The 26,502-nt window shown below is 41.5% G+C and overlaps 1 protein-coding gene across 2 annotated transcripts in view; it reads right to left on the reverse strand.

Moving 5' to 3' along the window:
• SDK1 (sidekick cell adhesion molecule 1) overlaps nt 1-26,502 on the reverse strand; it is a 390,932-nt gene that overhangs the window by 90,828 nt on the left and 273,602 nt on the right. For both annotated transcript variants that reach the window (XM_050317843.1, XM_050317842.1), the window contains exons 18-23: nt 25,724-25,905; nt 17,460-17,575; nt 14,178-14,370; nt 10,879-10,977; nt 6,089-6,280; nt 4,607-4,728 (exon numbers count right to left, since the gene is read on the reverse strand). In XM_050317843.1, coding sequence (XP_050173800.1) covers nt 4,607-4,728; nt 6,089-6,280; nt 10,879-10,977; nt 14,178-14,370; nt 17,460-17,575; nt 25,724-25,905 — 904 coding nt within the window. The remainder of the gene's footprint in view (nt 1-4,606; nt 4,729-6,088; nt 6,281-10,878; nt 10,978-14,177; nt 14,371-17,459; nt 17,576-25,723; nt 25,906-26,502) is intronic.

Here is a 26,502-nt window from a genome sequence, read left to right on the forward strand (position 1 = left end):
GAACTCCTCAAGGAATGCACTCTGCAAGTTCCCAAATCTCTGTGCAGCAGGGCCACAATCCCCAGGGACCCCAGGACTGCCACAATAAAAACACCCCTGTCCCCTGAGACACTTCATAAAATGCTCCATAACAATCAGCCATCACTAGTTAACACATATTCATTCCCATCTCTCAGCTGCTGCCAAGGCATTGCACTCAATAAAAGGGCATATTCCTTTAGTATTGCAGAAATGAAGACAGTATAAAACAATATTGGAAGTGATGTCGGAACCTTTTACTTCTCTGTGCATTAGTTTCTCCTTTTCTTAAAAGGAAAATGTTACATATTTTATAAAATGACTTAACATCTTCTGATGGAACCCACTGTATGAGAAAATTTGCAGGATTCTGGCTTAAAAAAACCACTCAAAACAAATAAAATTTGGAACGAAAAAATCCCTCGGGTAAGACAGCGGTGCCGCCGAAACTTTGAACAGTTATGAAGTACTAACTGCAGGAAAGGAAAACACGATGTTTCTGTACATTATAGAGGTACCCTGTGTTCCACTATAGTTCAAGATGTGTCAGAGTTTTCATTTAAGAGGTCCATAACTCACACATTTGAAACCGCTTTGGGAGAAATTCGGTTCACGGGATGTCAGCCTGGGCGCAATTTTTTTCCTCACTAAATCCCCTAAATCGATTCAGCCATTTCTGATTTAAAGATTGTCAAAGGCATAAAATTGTCAGAGTTTCAGACACTTTATTTACCAGCCCCAAAGTGAAAACGACACCAGCAGAATCACCCGGTACAATGGATGAATCCTATCTGGGTCACTGACTTAACCCACAAAACCAGATAAACTCATGGGTAAAGCTGCAACGCCCTTCCCAACTCACAGCTTCAGAAGGGAATACAGTGATAATACTTTAAAGGTTTTACCACTTTGAAACTCTGCTGCTGCTCACCGTGACATTCACACAAAATCTCTCTAAAAACAGCAGAAAGGCTTTAAGCAAGAACTCTCCATAATAGCCCATACACTCATGGCTCCAGGAAATGTAATACCTCTTCAGAAATGGCTTTCAGCTGTTCCACAGGTCTTCTGCTGCCTGCAAACGACATTAATCACCAGAAAAATGCACCAAACTGGGCAGAAGTTATCCCAGCTTTTCTAATCAGCCACTGGAAAGCTCAATGGTATGGATTGAGCACCCACCAAGGCACAGTCATGATGGGTTGAAATTGGATGATCATCAAGGTTCCTTCCAACCCAAAACCATTCTATGATTCATTTATGTACTTCTCCTGACAAAACCCCAGGCACAATCCAACAAAAGAAAAATAAGCTGAAACGGGATTGCAAACATGAAACTACATGAACACCAGCAGGGATTCATGGTCATTCCTGCCTGAAAATTGCCAGAAAAAAATCTCTGCAATATATTTCATAACTGCATCTGAGAGTACAGGATGGTTGGAAGGATTTACTGAAATTCCTTGTGCAGGAAACAAGTCATCTGTGAGTGTCAGTGCCACAAGGCAGCTACTGCTGGTCCCTCTGAACAAGTGTCAGCAGGACCTTTATATTACATTTGACCCTCTTCTCTTTAGATTCTTACTCTATGTGATGGGAAAAATAGTGTTAGAAGTATTTTTAAATAGCATTAGTACATCCAGTTCCTCCAGCCCTGAGTCTAGATAAGAAGATGGGAAAGAAACAACCTAGTGATTTTTAAGAAATCCCTTCAAAAAGCGCAGAATGCAGCTTCACTAGAAACACAGAAATGGGATTTTTAATGCTTGATATTTCAGTATCTACCAACACTAAACTCTTAAAGACCTGATCTCCTCTCATGTTCATTGACATAATTGAGAATTAGTTCCACAGCAGCTCCCGTGAATTTACACCCCGGCACAAAAAGCAGAAACCAAGGCCAGATGCCCAAAATTTCACGTCAACTGGAATTCCCAGCTGTGTTTTTCATCCAAATTGTTCATGAGGTATCAGACTTCAGAAATGGCTCTTCGCCAAACTGGAGTACTTGGAACATTTTCTAGACCTGCCCTCACCAAGGAAGCTTTCTGCCAAATCAGGGAACAAAGAAGAAAAACACGTTGGTGGCAGGTTGTTTGTGTGTGTGAATATAAAACAGCTGAATTTTGTCTGTAAGGACTCAGACTTTGAGAGTGAAAGGTCTATTCCCAGTAGAAATGGAAGAGAAGAGTCAGAAAATTAGGGATGTCCAACGTAAAGCTATTGCCCAGTTTACAGAGGGGGACAGAGATGAAGTGCACAACGTCCAGATTAGTGTTTTATAATTAAATGTGATCCCATCACTTGGCAATGCCATCTGTTTTAAAATCACGGTATGCAAAACCACCCCTTAAGTGGCTTTTAATTTAATGCTAAGGCATGAAACACTTAACACTGCTATTAAAAGCTGTAAATGGGTCAGTGAATGAAAGATCCAGAAGGACAAAAATCTTCCCTACACTTCTGTTCAGAAAACACTGTTGAAGGTGGGGTATAACCACTGCTCTCCAATCTTTAACACAGTCCCAAGGAACAATTATGGTTGCCTATGCTAAAATACAGATGTTGCAGTAGCAGCCTGCAGCATCAGACACATCCCAGCTTATAACACGCTCCATGAAAGGCAGGAATGAGGACTGGGGTGTCACTGGCAGCTCTTTTGCAAAAGCTCGTGTCTCTGTGAAAGTTGGGCAGCGAAACCTGTGAGCTCCACAGGGCAGGTCCAAGGCAGCTTAGATCCAAGTGGGGATGGAAGCATTTCTGCCCTCATCCCTGCCCCCAGTGCCATGTTCTCACACCCTCCCCTTACAGGGATGCTCCTCTGATCACACTCAGCCTGAGCAGAGGGTTGATCTGTCTGAGGCTCCTTTGCTCTGGGCTGGATCAAGGCTCACAGGGGCTCCGTGTATGATCCTGAGGCAGGGCACGCAGGAGGAGGAAAGTCTTGGTAAGTGTGGTGGGGATGGGCAGAGGAAAAGGGAGCAGGACAACAAAAGAGTTCTGGTTTAGGTCGGCTAAAGGTGCTGTGAAATTGCACTTTAGGAGAGAAAGAGTTTGAGAGGAGTGCTGGCAGAAAGGGGCTGTGAACAAAGGATTATACTCAGCTGTCATCCTGGAAATAGGATTTGCTGCATCCTTAAGGAGTCACCAATTTCTCTGCATACCTGAAAATATTTTTGTTAATCAGGTGAGTGAGAATTTTTATTTTTTTTATTAAATCCACTAGGAACCACATTTCTTGTTGTGCCGAAGCTGAACAGTGAGGTGTGGTGTGGTGACAAGGACTGCCCTGACTCTGCAAGGACTTTGGGGTGCTCCTTCCCCAAATACAGCAAATAATTTCAGGATCTATCAGAACCAGGAACCCCTTGACTGCATGAGATAATTGATGAGGGTTTGTGAACAAGAAAGACCCTCCCTTCCCTCCTTGCACCACCAAGGACCATTCAAACCACTGCTGGTAGCCAGGGCTCTTCAAGGATGCAGATGAACTTCATGGTAATTATTACAGCAGTTTTAAAGCATTCAAATTCATTTCACTTCAGTGGCATTTTGCAACTCACAGAATTAGCAAATTCCCAGCAATATCAATGTGATGTTCCAGCAGGAAAATGCTTCTCAGAATGTGCTAAGACACCATATTATTGGATTTCAGTGTTTAATTCTGTAATATGCAATAATGTGTATATAAATGGCACAAAATGTACCAACTTGTTCACAACAATCTCATTACCAAGTGAAGTGATTGTATCAACATGTCTAAGTGGTGATAGTGATTTAAGAAGTCCAACATTTGGTCTTAAAAACAGATTATATTATTTATAAAGATCTGTGGGTGGAAAGGAAGAAGCAAAGCTCATCTGTCAGGAGAACAAATGAGGAATATATAACTCCTCCAAGGCAGAATGACAGCAGAAAGAGGGATATTGTTTAAAGCTGATGAAGATGAGAATTCATCCTATTCATATCTAGAGGCCTGAATAGAAAACCTTGGTATATTCCATTACAAGATAGAAAAATACACTCAATCTCACGAATAATGGTATCTTTACTGTTCAGTGCAATTTTTTCTATACTTCTGAATCTATGAGATGGTAATTCCAGGTTTGCATGTGATTTGAAAAGACACCTCACAGAACCTAAACACAGGTTTCAAATCCTTTTTTAAAATAAATGGATGGACTAAAGCTCTCCTGTGTGTGCTGCTTATGCTGTGTCTGGCATTCTTCTGCAAGTAAACAAACCAGCTTTACAAAAAATCCATGTGATTTATTTAAAGGATAAGCATTCTCACATATATATATATATATTATAAATCACATTTTCCTTTTGTTCCTTTGAACAGGATTCACAGTATTCATAAGGCCCTTTTCTCCCTGGCTGACACACAAACATTTCCCAGCTGAGCCTCTCAAGCTCCTTTGCATCCTGACCTTCCCAGGACCCCCTGAACAGCTACCAGCCGGCAATTTACGGAGGAGATGTGATCCAAAGTTAAACAAAAACTGTAATCCAGACAGCAGTTCACTATTTACACCCCTTTTAATGCCTCAGAGACTTCAATAAGAGGTTTTTGTCAGGGACATACCTGGCCTTCAACTATCCACTTGGAGATGGAGGTTTTGCCGTCGTATCCTGGACGGAACTGAAGCGTGGCAGAGCGAGGGCTGATGTTGGAAATCACCAGGTTGGATGGAGCACCTGGAAGTTCTGGAGAAACAGAAATGTAAATGAGATGTGGAAAGACTCATTGTCTAGGGCCCTGTAACACAAGCTGAAATTCAGCGTTTCAACATATAAAATATCTTGGTAATAATTATAATAATTTTAAAATTCCTGTAGCAATTCCTAACAACAAAAGCAAGTCCAGGAAAGACAGATTAAATATAGATTGTTTAGAATAAATTCTCAGTAGAACCTGCAATTTTAAGAAATGGAAATAACTATCATAATCTGTAATCATCTCTTGGAAGGTGTCCCTGCCCCATGACAGGGGCTTGGAACCAGATGATCTTTAAGGTCACTTTCAACCTAAACCATCCTTTGATTCTGTGATAATGCTGCACTCTGTGCAAATGCAACAGGCCAAAAATGGGCAGGGTTTTGGCATATATATCAAGTATGCAGGAATACACAATATTTCTTGATTCTTACTTCACATTTGTGGGAACCGTGATCGATAAGCTAACCCTGCCCAAGTAGAATATTGCTGTTATCTGCCTAACAACAGGGAGCATGGCATTGATCCAGCCTACAGATTGTCACAATTACCTATGATTGGGGAAAAGAAAGGCAAACATACTTCAGGACATACAGAAAAGTTCAAAAATACTGCAGAAAGGAAAAACTGGATTATTCTCATCGATATACAATAACTGCTCCACTTTGGAAAATTCTGCTTCTATAACCTACATATTGAAACTGCTTGTCTGAGGTATGAATTGGCTATTTAGTTTGCTTTTTATACTGGATGAGGGAGAGTGTAGAATTTAAAAAACAAAATGCAAAAAGGGAAAATGTACAGGTGCCCAAATAGTAATTCAGACAATGTGGGACAAAAATACCTCCTCCCAAATCTTTCTCAGGCCACAACTTCAAAATCTTGTAAATAAGATTTTAGTTTCACTATCCAAGTTGACCTCACATGGCTGACATAACCTATACCACTTCTACAAGGGAAAACCTTTCCCTTTTAACATCCAAACTGTATTTTTCCCCCCAAAGCAATATTTTTTGAATAGATTCAGGCTTAGTTCTTAAGTTACTTTGTAAATGTCAAGGGATCCTGTACTGCACCCACTTTATTACTTTGTCCATTCCACTGTCACACCTACAACTTTTTTTTTGTATTTGTATTGAACAGCCTCAACTTCCCGGAATTTTCAAATTGCAAGTGTGTCCGTGCTCACAATTCCAACCTGTCCTACAAATGAAATTCAAACCACGTGGTCAAGACTCTCAGTGCTTTACAAACAAAACCGTTCCATCACTTCGGAAGTAATCCGCGGTGAGAGCAACGGGAACACGACGTATCAGCACCTTTTCTCTTGCTTCAGGCAGTTTTACCAACCTGGGGGCACGCCAGAGGAGATGGTGGAGGACGTGACCCACCCGCTCCCTTTGGCAGTCACAGCTGCCACCTCGATGGTGTAGGTGGTGAGGGATGAGAGCCCCGTGATCTTGTACTCCAGGGTTGTGTTGGACAGAGCGCGGGCCAGGCGAGACTCATTCCTGCCATACACCTCCCAGGAGATCTGGTACCCTGAGAAACAACCACACACAAGTCAGGGGGCCATAGTTTTCCTTCCACAGCCCAGTTATACCACAACCCAGAGACTGGTGAGTTCCTGTGTCAGCACGATTTGCTTGTGGTCCATGGTGGATCATCGTTCCTTGCTCTACTCCACTGTGGTCACCTCTTATAAGCAGGAAAAAAACCCTTGAAGTAAATGTAAACCAAAGTAATGTAATCTAAATCTAAACTAAACTGGCTAAAATACCCAAGTATTTTTCTGATATTTTTTTTTTCCAGTAAACAATTGATGTAGGTACCCTATGGGGCATCACCTGCCTGTCAGATTACAGATGAGGGAGGACACGAGGTCTCAACAGATTGTCTCTTTTTGCTATCACAATACAGGGCTTGCTAAGAAATGTCTTGGAGACCTGGGGATAATCTCACAGAAGGCTGGACTTTCACTCTGTGAACTCTACGAAGCAAATAGGAAGAAACAAGGACTTTGGAAAATATAATATCTGCTCACCAGCTGGAATATCTAATTAAAAATCTATATGTGCTTAGTAGGGCTACTTCCTTTCCAGGCTGAAGTAACCTTCACTGCTGTATATCTAGAAATACTTAGAAATCTGACAATAACAATCAGGCAGGAACATTGTGGGAATCTTCCAGGAACTGAAAAACCTCTACTCCCCACCGCTTGTTCCTCGCACAAATCCTTCAGCAGGGTGAATCATTATCCTTTCTTTCAAAACCATCATGGAGCCAGTGCATTGTCCAAAGCTGCACTTGCCCTGACCTCCATATTATTCTTCTATCATAACCAGGCTTCCTTTTTATCACTTTGATAACCACTTGCCTTCCAAGAACTTTTGAAACTTTCTACTGTCTGATTTGCTCAATTTTACCTCCAAATCTGCTTGTCCTCCTCCTGCCCGGTCCTACTTTATTCTCGTTTGAACCTACGTGAACCTTGCTGTGCCAGTCTCCAGAGAGTGTGTCTGAAAAGTTTGCTTGATTGCAGCTTTCTTTGTGATTTGACTCAGAGGGTGAAAAAAAAAAAATACACATAGTTCTTGAATGCCTGTGAAATTGAAGTGAGTGAAAAGGACTAACAGAAAGGAATCCCACTGTGTGAACCGTGCACGAGGCAAACTGGCTAGAGAAACTCCCTACTGGGTTCCTGTTCCCATCGTCTGAGATGAGGAATTCAGACCAGCTGAGAGGCTTGAGGCCTTTTTTTTTTCCCTTCTTTTTTTTTTTTTTTAAATTAAAAAAAAACATGATAAGCTGATTAACATATATGAATTGACGTAGCAAAATCCCTTATGGTATTAATCAAGAAGAAAACGTCATCTCATGAGCTAAAAGCATGGTGAGACAAATATTTCTGTGAGAGTTGGAGAGGTGTGAGATGTTCTCTGTCCTCTCTGTGAGCTGCCGTTACTGACAGATTCACCTTAACCTGATTTAGGATGAAAATGAGCTCAGAGTGCTCACATAGTCACTAATTACTTTTCAGGTGAGGGGGCAGTGATAAAGAGAGGTGATGCTTCAACAATTCCAGCTACACCACAAAGGCTTCTTTGACTGTGCACTACAGAGGGGAAGGGGAGAAGCTCCTGAACGCTCATCTGGAACTGGTTTTAAACAAGCGTCTGAGTGGGAATTAATTAACTCAGTAAATCAACGATGTCTTGGAAACACTGTGGTGTTCTGTTGCCCTCTGAAAGGGCTTAAGAATCATTTACCAGATCACAGTTGATGTAGCACAGGCAGGATTATAATCTGCAGGAAGATTTTGACAAAATTTAAGGTCTCTGTTGCCTGTATTAACAGAGGATGAGCAGAAAGGTGGGGGATGATCTTCTCCTGCATTTGGTGCTCAGTGAAATGGAGGAGTTGCAAATGGAAGGACCATCACAAACACCCTTTTCCTTCATTAGCTGTGGGTGCAGTTTGTTCCAGACAATAAATAACCAGAGGGAGATAAGCAGAGGACTTTTAATGCTCCCTCTGTCCATTTGTTGCTTACAGACAATAGAAAGTGTCATTCACCATGCACCAGGCAATCTTCAGTGATTGAGATATCTCCTCTCCCATCTAGATAAGCTCAGGTTATATATCAAACGCTGGTGATTATTCTTTGGACATTTTATGTTTCCTCCCTGGTGACCACAGGATGAGACCCAGCTTTCCCACCCATTAGGCACAGGATCTCCACGTATTTAGTTCCTGAGAAAATGCTCACCAGGAAAACTATCCTGAGTTCATGCGTAAATTGAAGAACAGGCAAACAGGCAGCATTTACTGTCGGATATTTCAGCCCTGGATGTATAGTTAAATTCCAGTCATAGAAAAGATGAGAACAGAGAATGTGCACATACAGAGCGAGCAGACACAAAGCCCAAAGCAAAGAAGCACAACAAAAACAGATGGGAAAAAAAAACGCTGAAGGAAAGGAACAACAACCACTGTACCCCCAAGTAGCACTTCAGCCACGCTGACTGACAGATGGGCAGAACTTTGGGACATGTGGCTGGTGGAAGCACAGTCCCTGTGTTACAGATGTGATCCCTGCCAGAAACATGTGTGGGGAGAGAGGGTTTCCTCTGGCTCCGGGGTGAGTGAGAACAGGGAAGGTGCCCCAGAGCCTTCCCCCACGCTTTGGCACGCCACAAAACGCTGTCTAACGGGAACTAATGACCAGAGGAGTTTCAGAAATAATTTTCTGTTGATGTGGAGTAAATTCTCTACATGGGAGCAGTACACCCAATCACAAACTGTCTGTCTACATCCAGGGCCTCATAAATCAATGTTTACTGAGGGAACGAGGAAGATACAGAGATTTACAGCAGAGTAATGGGCAATTTCCCAGCTCAGGTTGGCTGCTGGGCACCCCCTCCGTGCTTCCCTCCTCCCAGCGCTGGTGCAGGAAACAAGAAGGTCCAGTAAAGACATCAGTGAGCAGAAATGATGAATAATTGCCTCCCTGAGCACTCAGATCTCCAAGCGGCCCTCTATAAACCTCTGAGGTGCTCAAAGGGCATAAACAATTTTCCTATTCTTCCATCCCAAATGCAATTTGCATCATTAAGGATGTTTCTTTTTCCTTATAAACTCTGCTGGGCATTTTCACACCGGTGTTTTGTCACGAACAATAGAGCTTCTTTAGTTAATTCTCTCTGAAACAATTTACCCCAAATACAAGACAGTCCATCATCGAGTTCCAGAAGGTTTCAACCCAACCTGGGAGGCAGCAGCTTGATTCTAGCAGAGCAATTCTGCAACACCAACATGGTGCTGCTCCCTGATGCTTAACAAGGATCAGTATTACATCATCTTCGATAGGCTTGGATGTAGGTCCCTAAATTTAAGCACTCGGGCTTGAAAGGCTTTGGCCATCTTCACTGAATCAATACTGCTCTGCTTTCAGAAGTCATTAGTTTCTATTCTCAAACCACTTAAATCAGTGCATATTTCAGGAAGGTGACCGTGGTGTAAAGGCAGGGGATGATCTGCACAAGGACTCCCCACACACCGCAAACAGCCCGGAACACACACATACAAACATTACAGACACACAGAGGAAACACTGACAAGTACAACTCTTATAAAAATGATCGGACCTGTCAAAGTTAAAATGTTACAGGAAATTAGACTGATATAATACTTCAATGGTCAAGGGTCAGGAAGTCTGATTTTTTTTAACTCCTAAAGTGTATTTTCTTAGAAATGATAATCATTTTTTTCAAAAAATTAAACATTTCAATGTCAATGTTACCAAACCATTTTGATCCCTTCCCAACTGTGCTTTTTAGCTCCAGTAACTTAAAATCTGGGAGCTTTCTTGTGCTCAAAAACCTTGAAACCTTTGTTAAATGGAATGGCCATCCAGTGCAGCTGTAATAGTTTCCCATCTGAAAACAATACTGCCGCTGTTGATAAGAACTAGAGGTTTTCTCAAGTATTTATAGCTTCCTTTATGAAAAATAATGAGGTTGCTGATGTTGTATCTACACTGGCACACAGTAAACAGATAAATAGCTTGTCAAATGGCAGACTCATCAAAGGGAAACAAGAGAGTTCTGAACCCTTGTGATGGTTTATAACAGATTAAGTAATGACATGCAAATTCTGTCACGCAGTCCACAGCCAGGCCACTCGATCACAGATGAAGGACACTGCTGATTTCAGGTTTGGTCTTGATTGCAAATCTTAGCAATGCCAATCCAGATATTGCAGCTGTAAGCTCTGTGTAAGAACCCCCCACCCTCGGGGCAAAGGCCAAGCACGGTCTCACAAATTTCCAGAAATTCAGTAACGCAGGTGGAGGTCACGGACGATTTAACAGGACCAGAAACCCTGTGGGGAGCTGATTTCTAACACAAACTGCCTTTTCAGCCACCACAATCATGAGCTGCCAGTAATTGGACCCAAACCTTCTATAATGTGCCCTGGCGACATCTCAATTATCCAAAAGAAGTACCAGGAAACCAGCGCTCACAGTGCCAGTTCTCCCTAAATGCTCTCTTACACAAACAGTTTTTCACTGCAGTGACACATTCCACCCCACACACACTCAACAGCAAGGAAATAAAAGCAGACATTGCTGCTGATACCTGTGATGATGCCGTTTTTCTCCACAGGTTCTTGCCAGCTGACCTTGAGCGAGGTGTCCAGGATCTCGGTGAAACTCAGGTGTCCCACTGCTCCTGGCTCTGGAAATCAGGGAAGAACAGCTTTTAACAGGAGAACCCCTCTTAATTGTGATCTAATTCATGTAGCAAGGTTAGGGATGAAGAAATACAGCACTGAGCCAGGGCCAAGGGAAGCTGAAAACATCATTGAGAGGGAGAAGGCAAGCTGGGAAGAAACACTCCGGCTTATCATCACGTAAATTATTTCAGCCAGCCATCATCCCAATTGTGTGGAGAGCTAAAGAGGGTGGAAGCAGGAGACTTGCACACAACTTGTTCTTTCCTCTCTTCTTCATCTAACCTAATTAGCACAATCAGGCTGGCAATCCCGAAAGAGCTGGTGTTTGCCATTTTTCCCCTCAGTGGCAGGGTGTGTGGTGTTCACCTGCACTGCTGGGTGTAGCTTCTGTGGACCCAGATCTGTAGCAACACCACCAGCAACTCCCTCATCTGGAAAGAGCTTTTTCCCTGTGCAAGGTCACAGCAAGGACGGAGTCACCAAGCCACTGCTTGGATGAATTCTCTCCAAACAACTCTAAAAATGTCCAACATATTGGCGACTGTCTTCTGGAAAATGAATACAAGTGTGTGAAAATTTTAAAGGGTTTTTATGATGTAGCTAAAGAGCTCTTAAAAATTTCAGCTCCCCAGTGTGCAGTGAAAGAGCATAAAATGGAATGACTGTCAAGAATATGCCATCCTCCCTCAATTTTGATCTTCAAGGAAGACAACCTGACTGATTTTTGATCCAAATACTGTTCTGTCCTCAATCGATGTGCTGGAAAAAGGAGGTTTTGTTCACTTTATATTCACTGTGCTTCTGTCATTGGATCCCTGCCCGAGTATCCTCCAGCTCCACTGACATCAGTTGGCAATTTCTTGTCTGCAATTTCATATTTTGTTTCCTCTTCAATTTAGTCCAGTCTCTCATTCCCCTCCAGCTATGACAAAAAAAAGCTCAAGCCCTGCCAGTAGGTCAGATACAACCCCATTTGCAATTCTGCAATCCTAGTGGAGAAAGTTTCCAAATCCACTCTGCGATACCCAGCAGTCAAAGCACCACAGAAGAACTGCTGATCGAGTAGTGATCCCAGGAATACCCAACGAGAGCACAGCAGTTAAACACTCTTTGGGATTGTGGATCTGCAGACATGGAAACCACACCAGTTAGCCCCTGCAGTTACAGTCCAATTTTAATGTCCCCACGAAACACAGCTGCAAGTGACTCCAAGCCAGGGCAAGGTACTTCTGACTGGAGGTTAAATTTTATTTGACCTACAGTTCATCAGCAAACAGATCCCTTTGCACAAGCTTTTTCTAGAGGATTGCCTAACTCTGCTGTACAGACTGAAAATTATCACCTGCAAACATCAATGACAGTCCTTCCAAACCTCTTTTCCCACCACATAAATCCTGAAGCAACTTAGAGTCAATGAGTTCTCCACAAAGATGCATTATACCATCCTTCACATAACTTCTCAGCCACTCTGAAAACCGAGGGAAGCAATTCTGAAGGATTAATAAATAAATAAATTCAAAAATCCTGCTCATCTCCACTGCTGAGGCTCCTTGCAGCATACAGCTGCATACACCAAGAAATGCTTCAAGTGGTTTACAAAATACAAGTCTGGTTTTCCCTTGTTTTATGTTTCCTGATGGAATTTTCTCATGATCTTAACATTTCCCTGGGATAGTCTCAAAGTCTTGGCTCTGCCTCTTCTCCCACTATGTGGAAAGTGTGTAAAGGCTCCTTTCTGCAGCCTTTCCTTCAGCAGAAATATTAACATTCTCTGATCTTCCCAGTTGATTAATTTTTGCAAAATCTTGGGAGTCTTTTATCTTTGGTTTCTTATTCTTCACTGAAATTAGCCACAGGGTTCAAGTGTCCTTGGAGAGAGAAGACAGATGAACCCAAGAAGGACAGCTGAACACATTTACAAACTGTCATTGTCTAAAGCTTTGTTTCCTTAGGAAAACAGGCAAAGAAGTTGACAGTGCACACAGGAACCTCATGCATGTTTCTTTTTCTACTGCACCTTTTGCTTTAACCCCAGCTAAACAAATCTGAGCTCCTATTAGTGAGTCACAAAGGCTTCTGGTAGTTAAACTGCTATCTCTGGTTTAAGTCTACAGTCCCTGTGTCCCCCTGCTCTGGGGACACCATTCTAGCATATAGAGGAGACTAACCACAACAGGAAAATCCATGGGAAAGTAATTTTCTCCATGTTCTTTCAAGAGTATGTCATGAAAAATTGGATTAGCACTTTGAGCCTCACTTCTGTGCATGTTAATGACAATCGGATTTTTCTTTACGGGAACACTGACCAACCTAAAAGATCCCTATTAAGGCAAAGCAGTATTTCTAAAAACAATATCTTAATGGATGTATTAGACACTTCTTATTCTGATTTGAATCTGTAAATGGGCAGCAGTGTTTATCATGCTCCAGTACAGGAATATACCAAAGCACTGGGCAGAGCCAAGATCAGTGTGGACACAGTAACTGCGAGGGCCACTGCAGTTCGGTCCTTATCTGAATCAGACACACGTGAGACTTGTGAGTCCCAAATATGTCTTGAGCAAACACTTCCAAGGGGCCACAGAGGCCAAACCATTTTCTGATTCGGGAAACAATTTATATGCTAAACTATCCAGCTCATTTTGCTTCACCCTGCCTGCAGGTTTTCAGAATAAAAGATACTGCCTTGTTATGATCCTGGTTCTTTTACACAAACGTTTGCAATAAAATATAGAAACAGACATTTTCAATATATCGAACAGAAGGAAACAAGCATAAATTAATCATTGACCTCCACGGGAAGTTCCAGGGCTCACTTCCTAAGAAGATCAATTGATATTTATTTGGGTGCCTGAACGTGGATTTTAGAGCAGAAGGATTCACAAACATAAACAACGTGTTGTGTGTTGGTTGTCCCAGACTGTGAAGTTCTCAGCCAATGATCAGTGTGAAAAAATGCATCTGGGTTTAGTCCATAATGAAAAAAAGAAAAAAAAAATCCAATATTTGCCAAAGGCTAAAAAGAACACATGCAGAAAACCGGCTGAGGTCACCATCTGAAAGGTAACTTCAGAAGAGACCGCCAACTGATTGCCAAGCTGAGGTCCAATTTTCAGCACAGGGATTTAAAAATTCCGGCTTTTATACCCAGCCCACCCAAACCCGAGCGCTGGGGGTCTCTGGCAGTGCTGGGGGTACTCACTGTCCTCCAGGGTGCGCAGGAGCTGGGGTGTGCTCCGAGGGCCGTCCCCAGGCGTGGTGAAGCACAGAACTGAGGCGTAGTAAGTGGTGTATTTCTTCAGGTTGGTGATGCAGCCACTGTGAACTCCATGGAAATCCGGAGCGATGGTGACCACAGTCACGCTCTCTGGAGCGTCCACCGGCCAGGCCAGAAGCTGGAAGATTTAAATATGGATGAGCTCTCATTAGAAGTTGTGATTGTTTGGAGGCAAAGTATGTTTGGCTGCCAAACCCATCTTAATCTGATTGTAAAGAACCAGGCAATGCTGTTAAACTACTGTCAGCTCTGATGCTGAACAGATGGATGTAGCAGTGATACTGAGATACTGGAGGGATGTCTGTAACACTCACCAGTGATGGGGGATACACCAATATTGCAATTCTCAACGTCTGCTACTGAACAATGCCAAAATTATTGCAAATTATTATCTGTATGACAAGGGCCTTTCATCAGCCTGGCCACTCTCTGCTGCTGGAAGGAAGCTTAAGGAAGAAAAGTGCTTTCAATGCCACTCTGATATAAATGTTTTCTCTTATTTCGGGGTTCCTTTAAGGATCCCGCTGTCTGGGGAGGTTAGTGGGATTAGGGGACACACACATCCTCCTTCCCCTCCCAGAGCCACCCCAGCACCCCCCTGAGCAGCCATGAACATGAGAGCACTACAACGTTCAGTGGACTGGGGACATCCCCACTGTGAATGATTCAAGCGGTTCTGGAACTACAGAAAGAATAGAAAATGGTTGTAAAGATGATTACTACAATTTCCAACACCTGAGTCCCAAAAGTTAAGACTCCTGAAGACATTTTCATGCATTTAAAATAGGGTGCTTGTCAGAAGAGCTCAGTTCCTCCAGGTCTCATTCATCTCAGTGGATGTTCTGGGGGATCAATATCTTTTGAGAATGCAATACCTTGTGCGTTGGTACCTAAATGAGGACTTAAAAAATTCATTTTTGGCAAATGGCTTTGAAATTTTGAAACAATTTTTGGAATTGCCTTAAAGGCTTAGGGGTCTTAAAGCTTGAAAGCTTGTGAAATTTTTATTCTGTCCAAAAAACCTTATCCAGCAGCTTATAAAACATGTTAAAATTCTAGGCCTGACTCAGTATCTGTGTAAATCCTGCTACTTCTATTGATTTCAGGCTCATAAACATGAATAGATACCTGAAATTAATGAGCCATATTTGACACATTTAGCCAAAGTCTAGTCTCTGATAATCAAAAAGCACAGTTAGTGGACTATAAGGAGTAATTTTGTTAGAAATATTTCATATTTGAGGAGGTGAGCTTTACAACATTGAAATGCAAATAAATTTCAAAGAAAAGATAAAAATGGAAAGTGCTTGAAGAGGACACTAAGTTTTATTTTCTTTTCTAAATCACCCCTGTGGATTACAATTGGCGTTTATAACTTTGGAGGGCTGACCTCTTTTCTGAGTGCATTTCATTGCATGTTCTTCAGGAAACGTGTGCAGAAAATACAGGTGAACAATTCTGTCAGTTTAAGGAAAAAAATGGATTTAATCCCTAAAAAACACAAAGACCTAACTTTGACTGCTAGTAATTTATAAATCATACACAAAACTAGGCTATAAAAGTAAATGACAGAAATGTTCTCACACGATCTTTGTACTGCAATTCTCAATCCCTGTGAGAAACAGGAATGGTAAAGCTGTGGCAATCTAGTGCAATCAAAAAAATCCAAAGAAATAGAAATTTTGATAATTTCCAAAGTTTTCCTTGGCCACTGACAGATACAATTTACGATTTCAGTTATTTTATACCACTGCTCAAGAAATGGGAACATAAATTAGAGGTAGCTATGCGATGAGATGAAGGATCTTAAGTCTGAAACTCTGAATACAACAGAGAATGAAAATCTGAAATAAGACTTTTGCAAACCTGGGCTCACTGTGCTTGGAATTGCAGCAGAAAATTGTATTGCACTGCAGCCCACTGAGCCCCAAAAGTGCTTTTATTCTCCAGAGTCTGACCAGAAGCCAAGTACTACTCCTGTTCTGAGCCTTTTAGGATATTGTCCTGCAGCCCTGTCAGTCACTGAGCCTTGAGAGCTGATTCTTTCTCTGGGAACAGCAGGCATACACCTCTACATGTATTTAGTTCTTCAGCAGTGGGATTCTGAAACCACTGCTGGTCTTTTTGAGAAATACCTAGATGTGGGCAAAAATACTGGAACTCCCACGCATACCTCTGTTTGTCTCAGTTTCTCCATCACTTTGAGACATTCTTGGAGAAGGACCAAGTCTTCTGAAACATCTCAAATCCATGTTCAGTCTCTTGATTCACAGCCTGTTTTCTAACTACGCATTCTTCTCAGCCCACTCCACATTCCTTCACCCAACACCTAAATCAGCCTTCCTCCTCCCTGCTCATAAACCATACCTTCCTTCCCTTCCTACGAGACTTCTCTTTGTTCTTTCCACGAACATTTTAAAACCCTTCATTTATTATGCCCTGACTGCCAAACCATTGATGGAGCAGTTCTTCCTGAGGGGCAGGAATAAACCCCTCCTGCTGCCTCCTTAGCCCACACTCCACTGGCCACAGGACCAGTGAGGGTTCTGTTAAGCACTCCCTGGTCTGTAAGATATTGCCAGTTGTCCCATCAACAGGGACTTACCATGATAACTCCATGTCATCAGGCATGATTAATAAACTTTGTATTCTTATACATCCCCAAGTCATCACAGTGGGAAAGTTAGGACAAATATTTGGTGTGATGTCTTGGTTCCCAGTGAAATGAATGGGAATTCTGCATTACTGTAAATAGAAATCTCAAGCTGGTTTTCAGTGGCACAATGACATGTCTCCTGTGGTGAGTTTCCAAACTGACATTGAACTGCTTTTTGGTTTTGGACACTTCCCAGGAAGATGACAAAAGTATTAGGACTTCCAGCCTATGACACGTTCCCTTTTCAGAACTTACATAAATTGAAAGTATTAGAATTACAGAAAGGTTTGGGTTGGGAGGGACTTTAAAGATCACCCAGTTCCAACCCCCTGCCAGGTCCTGCAGGGACACCTTCCACTGGACCAGGCTGCTCCAAGCCCTGCTAGGAGCAACAACTGCTCACTTTTCCCTTTGTTTTACCCATGCAAGACACCCCATGAAATCACACAGTTGTTTTGGAGATTCAGAGGTCATCAGGTTCAGCTTCTTTTTATACCATGACTGTTAAGGCAAACCCTGTTTGAAGTCACAGAAACCTTGACTCTGTTTACCTTGTATCCTTGGTTGATGCCGTTGATGAACTGCTGGGGCGGAGGGTTCCAGAGGAACTGGATGGTTGTGGAGTTCACGGCTTCGACTTGCACGTTCTGCGGTGGAGCCGTGGGCACTGCTCCCAGTCAGCAGAGAGGGACACAGAACAAAACACAGTGGAGGTGGAAGGGGGAGGAAAATGAGAAAAATGAACTCAGAACTCAATGACTGTCACTCGCGATTCACGGAGTAATAACAACCTTGAGAGAAGGATGCACTTCTTGGGAAACAGCAGGTTTTGGAGAGCAGGGTAATTGGGTTAATTTCTCATTCTGTACTGGAGACACTTTCCAGGGGAGGAGAAGAAATGGTTTCTGCAGCTTATTATTGTGCAGATGAGCTTCTCAAAAGGACTTGAGGCAGAAGCTGGGAACCGATAGGTGAGCACAGCTCTTTCAGTTATCCATGACTGCACAGACAATGATCAGTCTCTGAAACTTCTTGAGTCTTTTAATACCACTCAATTCCCCAGATCAGACAACAAAACATGGAGTTCACACAATTAAGGTTCTAATTGTGAATTATAATCTGGCAGTAGCATCTGTTTATTATTTACTGCTGCTTGAAGAATTAGGACCAGTCACACCACATGAAATAAAGATTTTTCTTGGGAATTGGGAGATGTTCTCATTTTATCTTGATATGATATGCATTCATGTATATTGAATTGATTATATATATCCTGAGCCAATACATCCTCTAATCTACTAAAAGTTGCATAAACATTTTATGCCAAGGATTTAATTAGACAGATGTTTTCTCAATACAAAAGAAAGCGTGGAACATAAAGGCATCCTGCCTTCAAACAACCAAAAATAGCACTTAAATATTTTGCCATTTAATATAATGTCTCCTTCCAGGCAATTTCTTCAACTTGCTGCTTTAAGATGTCATTTCTACAGTTCTCAGTGGAAAGAATATTAATAGACAGCTCTATTTTTCTGAAATTATCAAGCTTATAGTAAGTTTAAGAAGAAAACTGCTACTTGAGTAAGTAAAATGGACTAAGACACTTTAAATCCTATAAAAGAAGTTTAATAATGCTTCAAATATATTACTATTGACAGGCATGGGCATTTGTATTCTATGAAAGAGGAGCTATCCACAAGTGGTTTTGAAGCCTGGAAGGCTTTGTTCCTTCTGTTTCCAAGGGAGAATTTCTACCAAAGCCCAATGATTTGTGCTTCTAAAGAGCATCCACAATTCCCACCGAGAAATGCTGGTTTGCTCCATACTTTTCAAAAACAGGTCCCAAACTTTTAAAGCTTCAAACCACCTTTGGAAGATGAGTCTTTTGTGTGGAGAAGAAATGAAGAAAATAAGTTCAAAAATGCAAAACTGCCCCTCTTCCCACAAAAAGCTATTTTTGTTTGGAAGAGTCATAAAGGGGCATTATTCTTAACTGGGGCACACACTACAGTAAGACAGGTATCAACAGTTATCAGAGACATCCACAGTATAGAAATATCAGCACAGAAAAATGGAGAAATCCTCAAAGATGGAGGTTTGAAATGACAAGAACATCCACTTTCATGCCCTCTGTCACTAAAACTCCCTGAAGACTAAACCATGGCTCGACAATTTAGCTCTGCACATTTTTTTTAACCTCAGTAACTGCGTATTAGTCACAACTTTCTTGCCCTAATTTAAAACTTGATGTCACAATTTATGAACTATCCATAATTATTGAGTTCTGAAACTGGAGTTTATCTGATAGTACTCTAAATTTTCATTAAAATCCAAGCCCTACTTCCTGCCATGTATCATAATTCCTTGTGTGCTTTTGGAAGGTTATACTATTATCTGAATGACCTGTAGACATCATAAAGTTTTTGTAGTTAAGAGATTCACCAAATCATCCTGAGATACAGTCATAAATATTAAAGTCACTCTAGAGTCATAATGAGTTGCTTTGGCTACAGTCCCCTACTAAATGCATTTTTTTTTACTCCTGTTCTTTGATGAAACTGTTTATTATGAGAGCCACAAGATATATTTGAATTTGCTCCTGTGTGCAATACTTCATATAATTAATGGTTAACAGGCATAAAATTTTTAAAATAAAAAATCTTACTTTCCTGCATATTTTGCATATTCAGATGTTGTAACTGCCAGAGATTCATTACTTTGCAGGATAAAATTGTATTACAAGCTTTCGTGTTGGTTTGTTATCAGAAAGTCACCAGGATATCACAGATAGATTCATCTCCTCCTGTCAGGAAGGCTAAATCAGCTGAGCATCAACAATCTCTCCACTCATTCCTCTTCCTTCTCTTGAACTGCTACATTACAACTCTATTTATGTAGAATCAGAGAATCCTTTAGGTTGGAAAAGATCTCCAAGAGCATCGAGTCCAAGCATTCCCACAGCACTGCCAAGGCCACGACCAAACCGCGTCCCCAAGTGCCACATCCACCCGGCTTTTAAATCCCTCCAGGGATGGTGACTCCACCACTGCCCTGGACAGCTGTGCCAGGGCTGGAAAGCCCTTTTGGTGAAGAAATTGTTCCCAATATCCAACTTAAACCTCCCCAGCAACAGTGTGAGGCTGTTTCCTCCTGTCCTGTTGCATGTTAATAGGGAGAAGAGCCTGACCCCCAACTGGCTACACCCTCCTGTCAGGGAGTTGCAGAGAGTGATAATTTCCTTTAGGGGAGGATCCCACAGATACTGTACAATGAACAGCAAACTTCCAGTGATTTCAACATCACATGGATTTTATTTTAAGAGTCTGGTGAGTCTTTTAGATACAATCCAAAATACTGCAAATTTTTTAAGAGAAGAAAAATTTGCATTAGCAAGTTCCAAGTTTTCGTTTGTGGTCCTTACAGTCCTCAAAAAAGCTCAGGCAAGCACTTAGAGGATAGGTTTACTACAGTTTTAGAAATGTGGATAACCAAATGCATCAGTTATTTCTCTTAAAAAGGGAAATATTTTTTGTTCATTAGGAGGTAATTTCCTGAAACAAGAATATACGGTCATAGCAGAAAAAGTACCTGCTGCAATATGAAAAATGATAAAAATTATGAACAGAAAACATAAAACCTTCAGAATGCTGGAAATTATGATTTAAATCACAATTCCTCTTTGGACATCTTCATTGAAAAATCAACATCTGTATGTCAATTAATGCATTTAAAGGATGGAAAGAACATGGTCCATCTGATATGCACAGGCTTAATTATGCTGCAGAAGACATAATGTAACACATTTTTATATTTTTAATCAGTAAAATATTGGCATTATAATCTCAAATTTACTTCAAAGTGCCAGTATAAAATTCTCCTTTTATGTCCCGATATTAAAGACTTCTTTGAGTATCTGAACAGTTTTGCATTTAAAAAAAGAAAAGAAGTTTGATGGAAGCTAAATCAGAATTGACCTTCTGGTCACTTAAAATCTCAAATACTTTTCCAAGATCACTGGATAGTAACTTACTGGAGCTGTGACTGTCCACATAAAGGATTTTCTAATTTAGTGGTGGATATCTATCCTCTTCCTACAAGTTTGTTGTCAAGCTGTACAGAAGCTGCCAATGTCAAATAGGTGTTTCAAGAGTAATCCCCAAGCATTAACACTCCCAGTTTTTAAACCTGTACTTCATCATGCTTGCAAGTATTCCAAAGCCATCTCACAGCAGAGACCCACTTGGGAGTCATCTCGGAATTTCAGGTCAAACTTGTCTGAAAAAAACCAACCGTTACTTTCCCCCTGATGAAGTTCCCGTGGCTGGAAATCTACGGAGAGCTCAGCCCCCAGGACTGCGGGTTTATGCACAGCATTCCAAGCAGAAAAGGTCATGGAGGCACTCGAGATAAAAACCATTAAAAGGGTTTCGCTGACAAGATAATTGAGAGGAGAGAAGGCATTAAGGTTAAGCATGTGTACATGTAATTATTCTGTCTCCAGCTATGTGCAAATAGCATGTAAATCCCGCAGAGTTTCTGACAGCCGGACTCCTGCTCCTAAATATAGATCTCCAGCAGAGGCCTGGAGAAAAGTCTCCTGCTCCTCTGGAGCTCCTGACCTTTGAGGTGGCAGCTTCCCTGTCTCAGTGAGGTAGGCTGGGGGAATTGCAGGTTTTCCTCTTTGTGAGGATTTGGTTGTTCCCTGAATGCACCAGCTCGAGGTGCTGAGCTGCACATCTCGGTGGGGATGTGGAGGAAGGTAATTCCTCCTGTGAAGTCTATTCCCTCTGCTCCCAGCTGACATTCTGGGCTGAGCTCTGTGGGTGCACAGAAAAAAAAGTGGTCTCTGTTATTCTACACATTTGAAAATTCGAATTCTGAAATTCAGTAGTGTGAGATTTGGCACTAATAGATGAGTTCTGCTTCTTGCAGCTGGGAAATGCCTCCTGCCTTTCTTGCATGTCTCTCACACAGACAAGATTTTATTTCTCTGTTAAGAGCTGAGGGCCAGGGACCTCACTGAGACAACTGCTAATTTCACCACCTTGTGAAATCACTTAAAACCAAAATAAAAGCAGTAGATGGCAAAGGACACCTAACAGTGATAAAAACCGAGCCACTACAAATCCAACCTGCTTTTACACAGGAGAAGCTGGGCCCAAAACAGCCATGGAAAACCCAAGTCTATTGGGAGGTTCTCCAAAGGAAGTGAATTGAGGATCTTTAAGATGTTTTTGCCAAGAAAGCCCCAGGAAAAACTAATGGAAGTATCTTTTTACTGAGATAAAACTGAATGGTTGCAGAGGACACTCTGCATTCAGAGAGTCCTTTTTCAAGATTATTTCCTCCATAAAGCAGGAAGCTTTCAGTTAACTGGTTTTATTCTGGCTCTTCTACCTAAGTCATATAAATTTCCCTGATTCATCTCCTATTGCCTGAGCAAGACACCACTTTGGGCCTGGCTGAACAGACTTGTCTTGCTTTTTATCCTTCTCTCCACACTATCAAGACTCACTAGTCTGGTGTCTCACCCACTCTTTTATTCAGGAAGGGCCTTTTGCTCAGAGTTTCCTGGCCTGGCGAGGTGTTGATGCACAGCACAGAAGGGAAAATAAAACAACACTGAACTCCATGTTGAGATGTGTGAACTTTAGGAAATAAGACTGGCTTTTGGGATATGCATCAGAAGAAAGACACAGCACTTAAAGCAGAAACAGAAGTGGGTTAATGTCAATGCAAAGAGGTTGATGGTAGTGATGTCTCTCCTTGTAAACCTTGCCCTGCCTAAATCTAAGGTGCAGTGGGAGTTTTTCAAGGAGAGGGAAGTTCAGAAATACTCACACTAGTGAGATAAAAGGGACAGACCCAAAGTAAAGGACAGAAGTTGCTGATTTGACAAATCAACCTGAAGAAAAAGGTAAACATGTCCAATAGTACAGAGCAGAAACAATGCAGTCACCACAGGAAGGTGTTTATACCTCTCACAAAGCCATTCTGACATGAAAAGGTATTTGGAAACTTCAGTTTTTCATGTGGCAATGAAAAGTCCTGCAGGACACTGTTTAAATAAGTAAAATTGCCCTATGCAGAAGGCTGGCAAAAAAATCCCTGTGAAAAGTAACATCAAAGCAAAGAACAGCTGGAGATACTCTGATGAAGGAAGACCTATATATACACAGCATCAAAGGATTAGGCTGAATATCACTCTGAAAAGACTTTCAAGATTTTAGAGACAGTCAACCTGTCTGACCCCAGTGCTTGGATGTTCAGTGCTTTGCCACTAAGTCTTTCTGACATTTTATCTGACATTATGCATCAGTTTCCTACAAGTTGAGATCCCTCAGCATCTCATGAGTTTGGCTGCATTCTACAAGTTGGTGATTTTTGAAGAGCTTTGAGTAGCTGATTAGTTTTCAGTGGCTAAAGCAATGCCAGAGGACTAATAAGGGATTAATAGACTAGCTTCTGGTATAAATCCACAGCTTATATGGCCAGTCAATACCCCCTATGACAAAGATGCCAATATGCTGATGTGCTCCTGCCAATGGGTTGATCTGCTCCCGGGGTTCATTTCCTCCCAGGGTCTGAGTGCAGAGCACGCTTGATTAGTGTGGGGTGGTGCAGGTATTTTTCATCTGCAGACAGACAGGTTCTTGCCAGCAGAGTTCACATCATTTAATGCATGTCAGAATAGAGGCAGCGGTGCTGGTAGCAGGAGAGGGGGATGGATGGGAGTGTGTGTCTTTGACATTTATCTCTGCTCATATTAAAATCAGAATATGATTTACAAGGCAGTTTTACGCATGGCTTTTTCTTACTCCTGCTGGTTTGGTTTAGGAAGGACATTCTGGAGCAAGAAACAGGCACTGGCTTTTCCCATCTTTTCCCAACTCCCATAAAGGAGCAGAGTTTCAGACAGTAGCATATGACATATGGAGACTTGATATTAATCCAGTTTCAACTGATGCTGATACCAACCAGTCTCCCTTTTCAGTTCTAAATGCAGAAAGGCTTCAAACTCTTTATGGAACAGGCTGTATGCCTTTGGTGATTTGCACAAAAACCCAGCAAAGCATTCATTAGGAGGTAGCAGCATCCATGAAGTAGTTATTTACAGTTATTAGAAAATACTGATATAAAATATACGAGAAATACCCAGTTTTTCTTCCACCCAGCACTGAGCATTCAGGAACTACGTAAAGACAAACAGGCCACTGCAGGTTGGCCTGCACTCCAAACACCCTTCCTGATTAATATGAGTGCAGGACTGACTACACCTAATTTATAACAGAGGATTTATATCCTTATAAATGACAACAGACAGCCAATCAATAAAGGATGATAATAACAGCACATAATATCCAGGGAAATTAGAGTCAATTACAGGGTTTAAGAAAAAAGGAGTGTGAAGTCCAAACCTGAGTCCTAATGGATGGAAGGTTAAGGTGCTATGATAGCTTAAAATGTGCAAATAAACAAAGTAATGAATTACAAGTATATTCACAAAAGAGATTCAAATTCTGTGTGCAAACCAATTCTCTGCAGAGATCGGGTCTTTAGTGGGATAGAAAACATTAATCCTGGCTGCAAGGAGAAGACTTTAAGAAAAACATTTCAAGGTCTGCTATAAATACTTCTAGAATGAGGCTGACTGTGTTGAGGCTCCTCTACACTATGAGACTTTGCATGCCCTAAGAAAAAATACAGATAGTTCTTTCTTTAATTGTTGTGGTTAATTAGTGTTGCATATGAATAATCTTTTCTTAAAGATCTTCCTACACCTCAAACTGTATCTAATCATGTTATAAAGTACTCCTAGCAACAATTAGCAAACAACTACATATTCTTCACAGACTGAAAATTAACTGATATACTATAAATCTCTAAGTTTTTAAAACAGTGTAATTGTTTTATGACCAATGAAGAAGAGCCCATGTACTGTCCAGTGCTCAGCATCCAATACAACCCTGCAATTATGGGAATATATGAAAGCTTTGAGGGTCTGGTACTCAATTACCCTACAGATTTTTATACCAATCTAGAGGTGTAAACATGCCTTACACTGGTTGTAAAAAGTAATTACATATCCTTTTGTTGATGTAATTTATACTCTTCTTAAAGCACTTAGAAAGGTGTGGAGGAGCTGCAGCATAAAAATCAGGGCTTTACAGATCATTTTATCTTCCTCTTTGCAAATGTCTGCACCATTCCTGAAATGCTTCAGAACTACTTTCTCCACAGGCTGTATTTCCCTCCCTGCACTTTCCTTACAATTTATTCCATATTCCTAAAACAAGGTATTCTGTGATTATCAGAACTAACACAGCTGGTTTACTCTGCCTCTGCCTCCCATATTGCATATGCAGCATATTGCATATCTTGGCCACGATAAAACCAATTCCCTGTAAGATTTTCTCTGACTCTCCTGGCAGAGTAACCTCAGCCCCTGCCTGTCACAGGTCCTATAAATCCATTCCCCAGGACCCCACTCTCGTCAGCATTTCTATTTATTACTTATGCTGCAGCTGACTCTGACCTGCAACTGTGGCAACGTGTCATCATGAGGGTCAACAAAAACAGATAATTCTTGAATTCACTCACCGCTTTTCCTACAACAGAGACAGAAGCAGAGACTCATCTCTGCTCAGGCATTTGAAATGTGCAGGTGTTTCCTACTCCAGGCTGTCCATCAAATATGACTGAAATGACCATTCATTTCACAAGCTGTTAGCTGGGACTACCACACAGCACATCTCCTGAGGAAACTGTGCCATAAACTGGAAATAGAATGGAGAGATTGGTCTAATTTGCTCACCTCCCTGTAAAGTGTACTCTGTCACAGGTCTGCTGAAGGCTCCCAGCCCAGCTCCATTGTAAGATGCCACCTGGATTTCATACTGGGTCCAAATGATCAGGTCTTTCACTAAGCAGTAGTTGATTTCTGCACTGGTGATGTTCTTATACTGGTATTCTCCAGGGAGGCCGGCCAGGCGATACCTACCATATGGGGAGAAAAATTAGCTAGTTAATTAGATGGTATCAATTAAAGCAAAAGCCCTGACTGGCAAAATAGCTCCCTTTGTGAAGAGGCAATATGCAAAGTTTTAACAGCAGAATTATACAAAGAATAATGAAAAATAATCAGAAAGAACAGAGTAGCTCCTGATAAGACCATATCATGTTTGACTGCTATAGTATTTATAATCTGATCTCACTTAGATTACAGGCTCAGGGCTAAACAAAATGGGTATTTTATCCTGTTTTATGGTTGCAGAAAAATTACAGCTTTTTAAATGTGGCTTGTCTAGTAAAAGCTATGATTTAGTACAAAAAATAGCCCAGATGTGATTTTTATCAGAGTGCTGCTGTAAATCAACTTGAGAAATGTTTTTTTCTTTCTCCTCTGAAATCTGAAAAGGAAAAGCTCAGGGGGCTCTGACCTTCTGGAATCTCAGGCACTGGCATCTCTGGCTTCCACCAGGATTTACCTCACAGAATGCTTAAAATAAGGATGGAATACAGTTGAGACTGAAGGGTTGGGTAAGTGCTGGAGTCCCAGGAGAAGGGCTGTGCCAAATACAAATGGGTGGTAAA

This window comes from Myiozetetes cayanensis, unplaced genomic scaffold (assembly GCF_022539395.1).
Source record: "Myiozetetes cayanensis isolate MyiCay16 unplaced genomic scaffold, myiCay2020 scf20-37, whole genome shotgun sequence".
Taxonomy (NCBI): domain Eukaryota; kingdom Metazoa; phylum Chordata; class Aves; order Passeriformes; family Tyrannidae; genus Myiozetetes; species Myiozetetes cayanensis.